The 16,374-nt window shown below is 37.2% G+C and overlaps 1 protein-coding gene across 1 annotated transcript in view; it reads left to right on the top strand.

Moving 5' to 3' along the window:
- Nucleotides 1-16,374, top strand: part of MSH4 (mutS homolog 4) — a 95,755-nt gene that overhangs the window by 35,256 nt on the left and 44,125 nt on the right. Inside the window, exons 8-10 of the mRNA XM_027536854.1 lie at nt 639-706; nt 11,034-11,108; nt 16,213-16,277. Coding sequence (XP_027392655.1) covers nt 639-706; nt 11,034-11,108; nt 16,213-16,277 — 208 coding nt within the window. The remainder of the gene's footprint in view (nt 1-638; nt 707-11,033; nt 11,109-16,212; nt 16,278-16,374) is intronic.

Genomic DNA, 16,374 nt, shown 5'->3' with positions numbered 1-16,374 from the left:
ATCACAACTTCTTTATTCACTGTCTCTTGATGGACATTTAGGTACGGTATCTTGGCAATTATGAATAATGCTGCTGTGAACATAGGGGTACTTGTATCTTTTTGAATTAGAATTTTTGTTTTCTCTGGATATATACCCTGGAGTGGAATTGCTAGATCATATGGTAGTTCTATTTTTAGTTTTTTGATGAACCATCTCATCTTTTAAAAGATGAGAACAGCTAAAGTTCAGAGAAGTTAGGTAACTCCTGGAAAGTTACGTGGTTAGTGGTTGACTGATGCTTTTAGACTTTTAATCTTATCCTTTAAGTATCATGAAAAAAAGTTAGAGATCAAAAAAGTGGGAAGGAAATTATGATAAGCAACATATTTAAGTCAGAGAAGTAGAGTTTCAAGAAGGAAGGGGTGATCAACAGTGTCAAAATTTGAAGACAAATTCTGAGTAATCAAAGTTAGTAAAAGAACACTATAATTTATTATTTTATCCCTGGTAAATGTAAAATAGATGAAGACAATTAAAACAAGTGGTATTTGCAGATAAAACTGTGCTATATTATTATTTGGGGATAATACTTTATATACTCTATATTTTAAACTGTAACATAAAGTTTAACTGCTCATATTTTCTGTTTGTTTCAGTTATAGCAAGGTTTCTTGATACAGAGCAACTTCTTTCTGTTTTAGTTCAAATTCCAAAGCAAGACACGGTATGTTAATGTATACATGTTATTTTATTATATATTATGTGATATAACTTGTCTTAATATGATGTAACAATTGGAAAATATGAAGTTTTTTGGGAAAGTACTTTGTCATTACTATCTGAAATATTTTTATGCCTTTTTAAAGGAAGCTTTTCTCCTCAATGTGTTATCATATATGATATACTTAAAATTAAAAGTTTATTAATTGAGGAATTGACATATTTCATTTATCAAATATTTACTTAAAGAGTTTGGACATAGTTTTCAAAAACCTTAGATTACAAAACATTTGCTTAATAAACTAGATAAAAATTATGTTAGTTCCAAGGTCCTTTAAAAGATGATCATTATGTGAAGTTTGATTAGTTAGTTTTCAAGTATGCTTAACCTTTAAATATGAAACAAGGCTTTGGATTTTTACAAATTTAAATACTTAGTGCCTGTAGGCACATTCTATAAAGAAAATAATAGATGGTTTTCATTTCTCTTTAAAGTGAATTGAGAAATATTTGCTTTTATCAAATACATTTACAAGTTAACCCTTGAACAGTATGGGGGTTAGGGCACCCTCTTCCCCGTCACCAATGCAATTGAAAACCAGCATGTAACTTTACAGCCAGCCTTCTGCATCCAAGGGTTCTCCATCTGCAGATTCAGCCAATTGGATTGTGTTGTACTCTATTTATTGAATAAAACCCACTATGAGTGGACCTGCAGTGTTCAGTCCTGTGTTGTTCAAGGATCACTTGCATATTTTTGCTCATGTGCTTAAAAAGGAAAGAAGTCCTGTATCAGTGGAATTTTATTTGAAATTTTATTACTTTGCAAATCCATTGAAGGCTTATCTATATTTAGAAAGCCTTTTCATATGGTAGAGGAAATACTCTTAAGGTTCATTTATAATAAAAACATCATCATATGGAAAAGTTTTGGCTGTTGGACAGGAGGAGAATTGGGAGTTTCCTTAAATAATTGAAACACTTTAAAATTCAATATATACAAATGAGAGGTAACCTAGAACAACTGAAATCTGAAACAAAATTAATCGATACCATACAATGAGGTTAGAGGCATTCCTTCCACTTCAGTTTCTCATAGTGTTTGTGTATAACTGGTGTTAATATTGTTTCTTCCTTAAATGTTTGGTGGAATTCACAAATAAAGCTGTTAAAACTTGGAATTATTCTTTGTAGGGAGATTCTTGAGTATAAATTCAATTTCTTAAATAGATATGATGCTATTCAGGTTACCTGTTTCTTCTGGAATGAACTTTTAATTAGGGTATTTATTTCATTTGTACTTAATGAGATTATTGGTATGTTACAATTTAAATCTTCTGTTATGGTACTTTTTTACATTTATCTCACCTATATTTTCTTTTCCTTTTCTTCTGCCTTCTTTTGGTTTAAATGGATACTTTTATGATCCCATTTTACTCCTCTGTTGATTTATTGGATAAGTTCATTGTTTTTTTTATTTTAATGGTTGCTTTCAGGTTTATAGAATACATCTTTAGCTGAATTCAGTCTACCTTCAAATAATATTACATCACTTCCCATGTGGTGTAAGAAGCATAGAGTAGTGGCAACAAAAGCAAAAATAACACAAGCTGGGAATATATCCAATTAAAAAACTTCTGCTCAACAGAATATATATAAAGGGTTTTTCACTTTACTTCCGGATATGTTCTTGTTAACATGTGTCATTAACCTTTATTTTTTAACCTCTGTACTGGTTTAGCAGTGTTTTTGGAGCCATCAAATATTTACAGACTTTCAGAGACTTAAAAATGAGTTATCAATTATGAATATAAACCCAAAGGACCAGTTAGCCCTTATGATCTTTTGCCAGATGTCCTGCTTTGAATGGTATTTTCAAATGAAAAGTATCTTAAGTAACAGTTTTACTTATGAATGACATGTTTTAACACAGAAAAAATGCAACTCAGTGTAGGAATAGGAAATGGCTACTCTGTACTTACAATTAATATTAGTTTCCTGGGCCTGCTGAAACAAATACTATACACTGCATGGCTTAAAACACTATAATTTTATTGTCGCAGGTCTGGAGGGTAGAAGTCTGAAATCAAGATGTTGGGAGGGCTATGTTTTCTCTGAAACCTGTAGGAGAATCCTTTCTTACCTGTTTTGGTGGTTTGTTGGTAATCTTTGGTGTTCCTTGACTTGCTATATACATTTAATCTCTCTTTTCCTTGTCACATGGTGGTTTCCTTGTGTCTGTGTCTTCACATGGCTGTCTTTTTCTTATTTGTTTATTTATGTTTTTGGCTGTGCTGGGTCTTTGTTGATACACGCAGAGCTTCTCTAATTGTGGTTAACAGGGGCTACTCTTTATTGTGGTGCATAGGCTTCTCATTGCAGTGGCTTCTCTTGTTGCAGAGCATGGACTCTAGGGTGTATAGGCTTTAGTAGTTGTGGCTCATGGGCTTAGTTGCTCCATGGCATGTGGGATCTTCCTGGACCAGGGATCAAACCCACATCTTTGTATTGGCAGGTGGATTCTTAACCACTGGGCCACCAGGGAAGTCCTTCACATGACTGTGTTTTATTTGAAACCAGTCATATTGAATTAGGAGTCTACCTACTACAATATGATGTCATCTTAACTCGTTATTTCTGTGACCCTAGTTCCAAATAAGACTGTGTTTTGAGGTACTGAGTGTTTAGACTTCAAAATATCTTTTTTTAGAGGGGGACACAATTCAACTCTCAGCTGTGTGTAAGCAAAGACTTTGTTTCAATTTTATTATAGGAAAGAATTAATTATCAGGTTATGCCTGAGAGCAGTCTCATTGTTGTCACATTGTGTAATGTGTAATATGTAGTATTACATAGTCATACATATCCATGCTTTAGTGTCACTAGCTATAAGAATTAGTAATATACAGTTGACCTTTGGACAACATCAGGCTTAGGGGTGCTAACCCCTCTGCACAATTGAAATTCCTCATATAATTTTTGACTTCCTCCAAACTTAACTATCCCTGATAGCTCAGTTGGTAAAGAATTGGCCTGCAATGTGGGAGACCTGAGTTTGATCCCTGGGTTGGGCAGATCCCCTGGAGAAGGGAAAGGCTACTCACTGCAATATTCTGGCCTGGAGAATTCCATGGACTGTAATAGTCCATGGGGTCACAAAGAGTTGGATATAACTGAGCAACTTTCATTTTCACTTAAATTTAACTATTGATAACCTACTGTTGATTGGAATCCTTACTGATAAACCTAGTGAAGTGAAGTTGCTCAGTCGTGTCCAACTCTTTGCTACCCCATGGACTGTAGCCTACCAGGCTCCTTGGTCCATGGGATTTTCCAGGCAAGAATACTGGAGTGGGTTGCCATTTCCTTCTCCAGGGATAAACCTGATAAACCTAAGTAGCTACTTAATACATGTTTTGTGTGCAGTATGTTTTTATACTGTATTCTTAAATAAAGTAGGCTGGAGAAAAGAAAATATTAAGAAAATCATAAGGAAGAGAAAATACATCTCCAGTACACATATGTGTTTATTTTAAAAGATCCAAATTTAAGTGGATCCATGCAGTTCTAACCTGTGTTGTTCAAGGGTCAGCTGTACATATTTTTGCATTAGATCATTTCTGGTTTTATTAAGAAAGGAATATCATTTTAGCCAACTACCTCTCTGAGAAATATCTGTGATTAACTAACCAGCTTCTGTAATCAATTTGACTATCAGATTTTAGAAAAGCCAGAAATTTTGGTATAAGGTAATTCTGCACACTGAGAATCTGGAATCTTTCTTCTTGTCCAAAAAAGGCAATCTGTAACTAGCTCCATAAGGTTATTAAGGGCCAGTGTTACTTGTCATCCTTTTTAGTTTTGGGGGGACCAGTCATAGTTGTAAATTTTTTCCTAACCAGCACATATGTCCTTTGTGGAGGTTTTTTAAAAAAAATACTTTTCAGATGAGATTTACTAACTTTTAAGGAAACTTAAGCAATATATTGACTTCATACATAATTCATAAATTTCAGTCTTCCTTTATTGTTTCTCAGTTAATGTTTTCCTAACCATCTGGAGATATATTTAAATGATACTTTAAAGTAATTTAATATAAGCATCTATATCTTACTTAAACACAATATTTACTAAATCAGTTCAGACTTGTGCTGGTTAAATGGCTGGATTTGCTTAAACTTGTGGATGAACTAAATGTTCTATTGGCTGAATTTTATGATTGGCTTAAACTTCTGAATGAACGAAATGTTCTCTGAAAATTTCCGGTGTGAAATTGTTTACCCAAGATGAATTCTTATATTTTCTGTTAAGAACATTGATTTTTAGAAAATGCATATTTTCCAATCATAAGCATTCATTGAAAATCAAACTTAAATTTCTTTTTTAAATTAATCCAGATGTATTTTCTTTTTATGTAGTCTTTATAACCTTACTATTTAATGTTTTTCATTAAGAATGTTTGTATTTTCCATTATAAAACATCTAAAGTACTTACTCCCACATTTGAAAACTTTGATATTAAATAATTTTTTCAAGTTTTACCTAAGTTTTAAATTTTTCCCATTGATTTCAGACTGCCGTAAAGAGTATCTGGGTCATAGCTCTTTCTTTTATTAATTCAACAAGTTATTTTACCAAGCACTGTGGTGAGTGCTAGGGATATAGTAGGAAATAAGCCTCTAATCCAAAGGAATTTAAAATTCATTTTGAGATTTTGTTTTCTTATTTTTTTAAAAAAGCAATTACAGCATAGTGTTATCAGTAACTGTAAGGGATACGATATTCTACCCTACTTCCAAAGTGACAAGGTAGCCTGCCACAGTTTGATAAATGCTAACAGAAGACACAGACTCCTAGATCAGAGAGAAAAGACTTTATACTCATAACAATAGCCACAGCCAGAATATCAACATTTTCTTCACTGCTTCCCCAAGCTCCCTTTCCAACAGGATGATGTGAAGAGGGCTATATGACACCTGCACATACAGTGTTTCACGGGAGAGAACTGCTTATGTAGGGAACCTGAATCTTATGGGCAGTAAGCGTATGTGCTCAGTTGCTCAGTTGAGTCTGACTTTTTGCAACCCCATGGACTATAGCCCGCGAGGCTCCTCTGTCCATGGAATTTTCCAGGCAAGAATACTGGAGTAGCTTGCCATTTCCTACTCTAGGGGATCTTCTTAACCCAGGGGTTGAACCATATTTGCCTGCTATTCTGCAGGGAGGCCCCATCTTTATTTTCAAGGACTGTGAGCAAACCTACCCTTTGCCCTAGAAGTAGACAATATATCTTTCAAGTGTGTTCACTATACAAACATCCTTGAAAAGTCTGTGTAGAACAAAGGCAGTCAGTGCCTTTGCTCATTAGATGTGCAAAAATGCAAAAGGCTAATAGAGAGTTGTCTCCCAATTCTCCTTGGTGAGACTCTCTTCTTCACTTTGAAAAAGCAAACTGTAAAGAGACTTTATGTGTGTGTGTGTAAGTTGCTCAGTCAGGTCTGACTCTTTGCAACCCCACTGACTTAGCCCACCAGGCTGCTTTGTCCATGGGATTCTCCAGGCAAGAATACTGGAATGGGTTGCCATTCTCTTCTCCAGGGATCTTCCTGACCCATGGATCAAAATTAGTGTTCTATTGTAGCATAACAAATGACCTCAACTATAGCAGTTTAAAACTATACATATTTATTACCTCTCAGTTTCTGTGGGTCAAGAGTTTAAGGTCTTACAAACTGCAATTAAGGTGTCTTTTGGGGCTAGATACTTATCTGGAGTACTCACCTAGGGAAGGGTCTGGTCTGCCTCCCTGCTCATGTGGTATGGACAACAGTTAGTACTTTGAAACTGTAAAGTTTATAGCAGTTTAATTTTTTCAATGCTATCAAGGTTAGGAGAAATTGAAAAGAGACAGAGAAAGAAGAAGCAGGAAGGAAATCACCAGTGATGTAAGAGATTAAGAGAGTATTTGTGTAATACAACTCCTCTACAGCAGATTTTCTCAACTTTGTATTATTTATGTGTTGAGATGGTAATTCTTTTACTGTTCTGTGCATTGTAAAATGTTTAGTGGTATCTACAGCTTCTACCTACTAGATGCTTCCCTGCTAGCTCAGACAGTAAAGAATCCTCCTGCAATATAGGAGACCTGGGTTTGATCCCTGGTTCGGGAACATCCCCTGAAGAAGGAAATGGCAACCCACTCCAGTATTCTTGTCTGGAGAATCCCATGGACAGAGGAACCTGGTGGGCTACAGTCCATGGGGTTGCAAAGAGTTGGACATTGCTGAGTTTCTAAGCATGGACCATAGCTTCTACCCACTAGATGCCAGTAGAATCCAATTGTTACTTGTTGTGGTCTTTTACAGACTGGGACCTGCGGACTGGAGTTGACAGAAAGAGAGAAAGCAATATCCCTCGGGTTACGTGGAAAACCAATAAAGCCCTTGCACTGGACTTGTAACGCTCACGAAGGCATAGGGCGTCCTCTCAAGAAGGTCTTGAAAGCCCGGGTGAGAAAGTGAGCTCAGTAGGTTTCCACTCTCTAAAGAATTGGTGGGAGACAGAAAGAAGGACGTGGGGGACCCAAGTCTGTAGTGGAACAAGAGTACTGTATTAGCAGAAATGCATATTGCCTGGAATGCGGGAGACCAGGGTTCGATCCCTGGATTGGGAAGATCCCCTGAAGAAGGAAAATGGCAACCCATTCCAGTACTCTTGCCTGGAGAATCCCATGGAGGAAGGAGCCTGGTAGGCTACAGTCCATGGGGTTGCAAAGAGTCGGACACGACTGAGTGATTTCACTTCACTTCACATGCTCATATATCTTCAGTAAAATGATTACTCAGCAATTAAAAAGAATGAAATTCTACCAGTTACAACAAAATGGATAGTCTATTAAGTACAAGGTCGCTGAAGAGAGTCACTGAAGGGAGTCACTTGAAGGGAATCCAAGCAGGTGCTCTTTCCCATGATCTCAGTCCTGAGAACTGCATACAGCTCTACTTGTTTCTGTATTCCAGGAACTGACAAGGAACAGAGAGTCCTTGAGAAATGGCACACAAAGGAAGAAAGTGCAACATATTGGATCCCTTAAAGTTGAATGTCCCCTGACAGTTACCCCAAATGTTACAGCCAAAAGTGTCTTCAGGCATTATGAAAGTGAACATTCACATGATGACCAGTCAATATTCTGGTACTTCTGAAACTCCCCTCCTGGGCTTTCCTGGTGGTCCAGTGGTTAAGAATCCACCTGCCATGCAGCGGACGTGGATTTGATCCCTGATCTGGGAAGATCCTACAGTCCATAAGGCAACTGAGCCCATGCACCACAACTACTGAGCCTGAGTGCCACAACTGCTGAAGCCTATGCAGCCTAGAGCCCGTGCCCTGCAACAAGAGAAGCCACTGCAGTGAGAGGCCTGGGCACTGCAACTAGAGTACAACCGTGTGCAGCAACAAAGACCCAGCGCAGCCAAAAATAGCAAAATAAAAACAAAACATGAAACTCTCTTTCCGCTTCTTCCTGTTCATTATTTTCTACCTCCTTCTGAAAAGAAACCACTTTTTATTACTTTTTAATTTTTCTTTATAACTTAGTTTTACCAGTTTTTTAAAAAACTTTACATATAAGGAATTATTCAGTGTATATTTTTTTAATCTCTGGCTTCTTCTATCCAACATTATGTTTGTAAGATTTAATCATGTTGTCACATGTAGCTATAGCTCATTTATTTCCATTGCTATATAATATTCCACTGTATGGATATGCCATTATTTATTTCACTGTTGTTGAACTTTTGAGTTGTTGGCAGGTTATAGCGATTAGAGATAATATTGCTTAACAATTTTATATCTGTTTCTTAATAGAATTTTGGACATATTTTTATTGGGTACATACGAATGGAATTTGAGTCATTAAGTATACCTTCAACTTTAGTAGATAATGACAAAATATTTGCCAAAATGTTTTTTAAAATGATTGTATCTACTAATTTACACTTCCATCAGGAGTATATGAGAAGTCTTATTGCTCTTTTCCCAAACCTGATCTTGTCAGTTTAAAATTTTAGCTATAGTGGTTGGTAGATAGTAGTACTTCATTGTGGTTTTAATTGGCCTTTTTTGTTAATGAGGTTGAATGTGCTTTCATATGTATATTTACATTTTGAATATCTGCTTTTGTGAAAGTCTTGCCCATTTTTCTATTGAGTTATCATTGTTTTAGATTTGTAGAGCTTCTCTTTATATAAACCCCTTGTTGATTCTGTGTGTTGCAAATATCATTTCCCATTTTGTAATTGGCTTTTTTTACTCATTATTGTGGAGTAGACCTTGTTGGTGTGCCACCTACATCCTCTTGGTATTCACTTTTGTGTAAGATATGCTTCTTTTTGCAAGCAGCTAAAACTTTCTACCTGAGGACTTTTCTCTGGTCCCAGGGAAACTAGTGAGTTGCCTCACTAGTTGTTGCCTCAGTGCCCCAGTGATAGGTCTTAACCAGTACCGAATAGGAGTTGATGAATAAATTCCCTATATTCCTTACCTCTGGAAGTAGTTTCTTTAAAAAAAAAATGTTTGTTTTCTTACTTGGTTGCACCAGTCTTAGTTATGGTCCTCAGGATCTTCGATTTTTGTCACAGCATGCACAATCTTTAGATGCTGTCAGTGAAGACACATTTGAGAAAGTGGTGGCCTTCAATAATTGCTTCTGTTCTTTGTGTTCACTTTTTTCTTTTGAAAAACTCCAAAGGCTTGTCTTTTAATGCAGGGTGCTAGGTCTTCATGGTGTGAAGCAGTTTTGAAGGTTTCATGGTTTCGTTGAATAGCCTGTTGCCACATATTATATAAAGCAGACTTGGAGAATGTGAATCACCTGTTGCAGTGAACCTGTAATTTAAGAAGGGCTCTTGGTATTTTGGAGAAGGCAATGGCACCCCACTCCAGCACTCTTGCCTGGAAAATCCCATGGATGGAGGAGCCTGGTAGGCTGTAGTCCATTGGGTCACGAAGAGTTGGACACGACTGAGCAACTTCCCTTTCACTTTTCACTTTCATGCATTGGAGAAGGAAATGGCAACCCACTCCACTGTTCTTGCCTGGAGAATCCCAGGGACGGGGGAGCCTGGTGGGCTGCCGTCTATAGGGTCGCACAGAGTTGGACACGACTGAAGCGACCTAGCAGCAGCTTGGTATTTTAAATGCAGCTTTTTTTTTTGTTGGCAGTCTTATTAGAGTCTTCTGCTATCTCATCATTGGATCTTTCCTGTTTTTCAAAGAAGCTCTTCAGCGGGGTTTGCTTTTTCACTCACCTTGGCTAGGGTTAGCTTGTGGGCTTACCAAAACTGTGACAAGACAAGTGCACAGTGTGGCAAATAGGTGTCGATGGAAGTGGTAAATAAAATAATGTGTGCCCATGCTCGGACTGAAATAAGTGTTGGATTCTGACTTAGAGCCTGCTACCAGATACAGCTGTGCAATTGAAGTACATCAACTCATTTGCCTCTCTAAAGCCTGACACCAGATGCAACTTGTTGCTTGCTACTCAATGATAGGGTTTTGATGAGTCTGCAAGCAATTAATTTATTATGGTGATTTCCCTGGTGGCTCAGATGGTAAAGAATCTGCCTGCAATGAGGGAGACCTGGGCTTGATCCCTGGGTTGGGAAAATCCCCTGGAGAAGGGATAGGCTTCCCACTCCAGTATTCTTGCCTGGAGAATGCCATGGACAGAGGAGCCTGGTGGGCTACAGTCCTTGGGGCCTCAAAGAGTCAGACATGACTGAGAGACTTAAGCACAGCAAGCACATCATGCTTGCTTCGTATCACATATCTATCTTCTGTGCAGTCAAACCTATCTGCCAATGATAATCTATATTTGTTGCCATTCCCCACCACTAACATCACCATGTCAGCTCTTCTTCAGATCATCAGGCATTGAGATTCTTATAAAGAATGCACAACCTAGATCCCTTATACTTGTAGTTCACAGTGGGTAGGGTTCACACTCCTATGAGAATCTTAATGCCACTGCTCATCTGACAGGATTTAAAGCTCAGAAAGTAATGCAAGCAGTGGAGAGTGTCTGTAAATACAGATGAAACTGCTTGCTTACCCGCCAGTCACTTCCTGCTGTGTGGCCTGGTTCCTAATAGGCCATGGACCGTTAGTGGTATGGGGCCCTGGGACTGATGACTCCGGACCTAGGTGGTTTACCTGCCTAGGTTAATAAATAAAAATATTTGGAAAATGTAAGTGTAGAATGTTCAAAAGGAAAATTCATTCATGTATTAAGTATTTATGGTGTCCACATTTGGATTTTTTTGTCTGAATAGGTTAATGTAGCTGAATCAAAGATAACAAATTTAATATACCTAAAACATACCTTGGAACTTGTGGATCCTTTAAAGGTAATTTATATGTGTGTGTCTTATGTAAAACATGTCTAGCATCAGTTTTTTAAAAGTTTTTGTTTTGAAAAAATTTCACATTTAGAATGTTTTAAGAACAGAATAATGAATTCCCATCTTCTCTCTCTTTCCACACACAGCACACACACATATTATTACCTTTGTTATTACTCTTAATGAACAATTTGAGAATGAATTGCATTCTAAAGTGCATACATCCTATGAGCAAAGATGTTCTCTAGCATCACTGCAATATAATTTAAAAATTCAGGATATTTAACACTGATACAATACTATTGCAGTTGACTATTGCACAACATGAGGGTCAGGGCACCAACCTTCCCTACAGTTGAAATTCCACCTATAACTTATTATTGCTGTTTGTATACTCAGTTCCTCAGTGTCCACAGTTCCTCCATATCTGCAGTTCTACATCTATAAATTCAGTCAACTGCAGATCATGTGGTACTGTAGTATTTACTATTGAAAAAAATCCACCCATGAGTGGAACTGCACAGACAGTTCAAGCACGTATTGTTCAAGGATCAACTGTAAACTATGTATAGCCTATACTGTATTCATATTTTTCCAATAGTTGTAATATTGTTCTTTATGGTAATTTTTTTTCCCCTGTTAGAGGATCCAGTCCAGGACCAGGCATTGTATTTAATGTCATGGTTCTTTATACTTCTGAAAAGTTTTTCAGCCTTTTTTTGTCTTTCGTGATACTGACATCTTGAAGAGTAAGGGTCAGTTGTTTAATAGGATATTCCTGTTTGTGTGATTGTTTCTTCATGATTAAATTTGGGTTATACATGTTTGACAGTAGTACTCTGTGAGCAATGTTGTATCTTTCTCAGTATCAAGAGGCACATGGCACTTTTTCCTCCTTGGTGACAATAACTTTGATCAATTACTTCACTATAAAGTTATAAGTAATCTGTGGAGAGATACCTTGAGACTGGGTAAATTCACTGGTCCTTGTCAAACTTTCACCCCTTGATTTTGGTATTTATTAATAACTTTTATCTGACATAACTGTGATGGTTATAAAATGGTGATTTTTCTCATCTATTTTTAATTCTATATGGTGTACAATATTTGAAAAACTTTAAATTAAAAGACAAAGAAGAATCACTTTATAAAAATAAAAAATAATGAAAAGTGTAGAAAAATTTTGTTATAAACTTTATTCTACTACAGACACATACAACAATTAGGCAAAATATTTCAAAAGTGTTGTCATCTTTCTTAGAATGAAATAAGTATAATAAATCATCCCCCCAAACTGATAGTTGATGAAACACAAAGTTTCAAACTTTGGTATGTCTAAGGCAAAGTCAAAATGACAAAGTTAGGAAAATTTTATCACAAATGACAGAAAATCTTTCTATTATCATAAAACTTGTGTAATTTTATGAGAAAATACTGGTGTGCCAATGGAAATGTGGAAAATGACAAAAAATGGAACCAAGTAGTTAATCAGTTCAGTTCAGTTCAGTCGCTCAGCTGTGTCCGACTCTTTGCGACCCCATGAATTGCAGCACTCCAGGCCTCCCTGTCCATCACCAACTCCTGGAGTTCACTCAGACTCATATCCATCGAGTCAGTGATGCCATCCAGCCATCTCATCCTCTCTCGTCCCCTTCTCCTCCTGCCCTCAATCCCTCCCAGCATCAGAGTCTTTTCCAATGAGTCAACTCTTTGCATGAGGTGGCCAAAGTATTGGAGTTTCAGCTTTAGCATCATTCCTTCCAAAGAAATCCCAGGGCTCATCTCCTTCAGAATGGACTGGTTGGATCTTCTTGCAGTCCAAGGGACTCTCAAGAGTCTTCTCCAACACCACAGTTCAAAAGCATCAATTCTTCGGTGCTCAGCCTTCTTCACAGTCCAACTCTCACATCCATACATGACCACAGGAAAAACCATAGCCTTGACTAAATGGACCTTTGTTGGCAAAGTAATGTCTCTGCTTTTGAATATGCTATCTAGGTTGGTCATAACTTTCCTTCCAAGGAGTAAGCGTCTTTTAATTTCATGGCTGCAGTCACCATATGCAGTGATTTTGGAGCCCAAAAAAATAAAGTCTGACACTGTTTCCACTGTTTCCCCATCTATTTCCCATGAAGTGATGGGACTGGATGCCATGATCTTCGTTTTCTGAATGTTGAGCTTTAAGCCAACTTTTTCACTCTCCTCTTTCACTTTCATCAAGAGGCTTTTTAGTTCCTCTTCACTTTCTGCCATAAGGGTGGTGTCATCTGCATATCTGAGATTATTGATATTTCTCTGAGCAATCTTGATTCCAGCTTGTGTTTCTTCCAGTCCAGCGTTTCTCATGATGTACTCTGCATATAAGTTAAATAAGCAGGGTGACAATATACAGCCTTGACTAACTCCTTTTCCTATTTGGAACCAGTCTGTTGTTCCATGTCCAGTTCTAACTGTTGCTTCCTGACCTGCATACAAATTTCTCAAGGGGCAGGTCAGGTGGTCTGGTATTCCCATCTCTTTCAGAATTTTCCACAGTTTATTGTGATCCACACAGTCAAATGCTTTGGCATAGTCAATAAAGCAGAAATACATGCTTTTCTGGAACTCTCTTGCTTTTTCCATGATCCAGCGGATGTTGGCAATTTGATCTCTGGTTCCTCTGCCTTTTCTAAAACCAGCTTGAACATCAGGAAGTTCACGGTTCACATATTGCTGAAGCCTGGCTTGGAGAATTTTGAGCATTACTTTACTAGCCTGTGAGATGAGTGCAATTGTGCGGTAGTTTGAGCATTCTTTGGCATTGCCTTTCTTTGGGATTGGAATGAAAACTGACCTTTTCCAGTCCTGTGGCCACTGCTGAGTTTTCCAGATTTGCTGGCGTATTGAGTGCAGCACTTTCACAGCATCATCTTTCAGGATTTGGAATAGCTCAAGTGGAATTCCATCACCTTCATTAGCTTTGTTCGTAGTGATGCTTTCTAAGGCCCACTTGACTTCACATTCCGGGACGTCTTGCTCTAGGTTAGTGATCACACCATCGTGATTATCTGGGTCATGAAGATCTTTTTTGTACAGTTCTTCTGTGTATTCTTGCCATCTCTTCTTAATATCTTCTGCTTCTGTTAGGTCCATACCATCTGTCCTTCATCGAGCCCATCTTTGCATGAAATGTTCCTTTGGTATCTCTGATTTTCTTGAAGAGATCCCTCGTCTTTCCCATTCTGTTGTTTTCCTCTATTTCTTTGCATTGATCGCTGAAGAAGGCTTTCTTATCTCTTCTTGCTATTCTTTGGAACTCTGCATTCAGATGTTTGTACCTTTCCTTTTCTCCTTTGCTTTTCACTTCTCTTCTTTTCACAGCTATTTGTAAGTCCTCCCCAGATAGCCATTTTGCTTCTTTGCATTTCTTTTCCATGGGGATGGTCTTGATCCCTGTCTCCTGTACAATGTCACGAACCTCCGTCCGTAGTTCCTCAGGCACTCTATCTATCAGATCTAGGCCCTTAAATCTATTTCTTACGTCCACTGTATAATCATAAGGGATTTGATTTAGGTCATACCTGAATGGTCTAGTGGTTTTCCCTACTTTCTTCAATTTCAGTCTGAATTTGGCAATAAGGAGTTCATGGTCTGAGTCACAGTCAGCTCCTGGTCTTGTTTTTGCTGACTGTATAGAGCTTTTCCATCTTTGGCTGCAAAGAATATAATCAGTCTGATTTCGATGTTGACCATCTGGTGATGTCCATGTATAGAGTCTTCTCCTGTGTTGTTGGAAGAGGGTGTTTGTTATGACCAGTGCATTTTCTTGGGAAAACTCTATTAGTCTTTGCCCTGCTTCATTCCGTATTCCAAGGCCAAATTTGCCTGTTACTCCAGGTGTTTCTTGACTTCCTACTTTTGCATTGCAGTCCCCTATAATGAAAAGGACATCTTTTTTGGGTGTTAGTTCTAAAAGGTCTTGTAGGTCTTCATAGAACCATTCGATTTAAGCTTCTTCAGCGTTACTGGTTGGGGCATAGACTTGGATTACTGTGATATTGAATGGTTTGCCTTGGAAACGAACAGAGATCACTCTGTCGTTTTTGAGATTGCATCCAAGTACTGCATTTCAGACTCTTTTGTTGACCATGATGGCCACTCCATTTCTTCTGAGGGATTCCTGCCAGCAGTAGTAGATATAATGGTCATCTGAGTTAAATTCACCCATTCCAGTCCATTTTAGTTCTCTGATTCCTAGAATGTTGTCATTCACTCTTATCTCTCGTTTGACCACTTCCAATTTGCCTTGATTCATGGACCTGACATTCCAGGTTCCTATGCAATATTGCTCTTTACAGCATCGGACCTTGCTTCTATCACCAGTCACATCCACAGCTGGGTATTCTTTTTGCTTTGGCTCCATCCTTAAATTTTTGATATGAAAAAGTGACAGGATGTATACCATAATACTTGTCTTTGGAGGTATGATAGAATAATAAATGTGTTTCTTTATGCTTTTATGAATTACTTGTTTTTGTTGGTATGTAAATATTATTTTTCTATTCTTCAAAAAAGCTATTATTGCCATTGTCTCATAGAAAACTAAAATAAGGTTAAAATCAGATTACCTATATTTTCTACTGTTTTCTGTTTATTCAAATAGTGACCACACATAGTTTCCAGTAAGCAAAATAAGGATCCATACTTTTGTCATATAAGAATGGAGAACTTGCTCTATTTACCAACATAAAAACACTTTTTTAGTTTAATGTACATTTAACCCACATTTTGGAAGTATACATAGAATACTCAGAATATATAATGATAACTTTAAGTTACTATTGACAATAAGTAGTTTAAAGTTAATGATTAGTTAGGAGACAAGAAAAGTAAGTCATAATAGTAAACCAGTGGATGGTACTGTTTAGCCATGTGCTCTTTATCTGGAAAATGGGCCAGATACAATCTGTTTTCACCTGCATACATAAAATATCCTTTATGAGTATGTAAATGAGAAAATGAAGAAAGAAAGTACTTGGTAAAATGTAAAGTACTAAACAAGTCTAAATGTTTTGTTTCAATAATGTTGTAATTTATTATCCTTAACTATGTTTATCTTATTCTTTAATAGATTACTCTGAAGAACTGTAACACACCTTTATTAAGAGCTTATTATGGTTCCTTGGAAGATAAGAGGTCTTTGTCATTCAACTGTTAATAAAATAGCAGATTATTCCTTTCTTCCTGATCTTTACTGATTTTAAGAACTCTATTTGTATTTTGTAGGACAATT

The sequence above is a fragment of the Bos indicus x Bos taurus genome, chromosome 3 (assembly GCF_003369695.1).
Source record: "Bos indicus x Bos taurus breed Angus x Brahman F1 hybrid chromosome 3, Bos_hybrid_MaternalHap_v2.0, whole genome shotgun sequence".
In the NCBI taxonomy this organism is placed as follows: Eukaryota; Metazoa; Chordata; class Mammalia; order Artiodactyla; family Bovidae; genus Bos; species Bos indicus x Bos taurus.
This window is presented reverse-complemented; position numbering and strand designations above follow the sequence as displayed.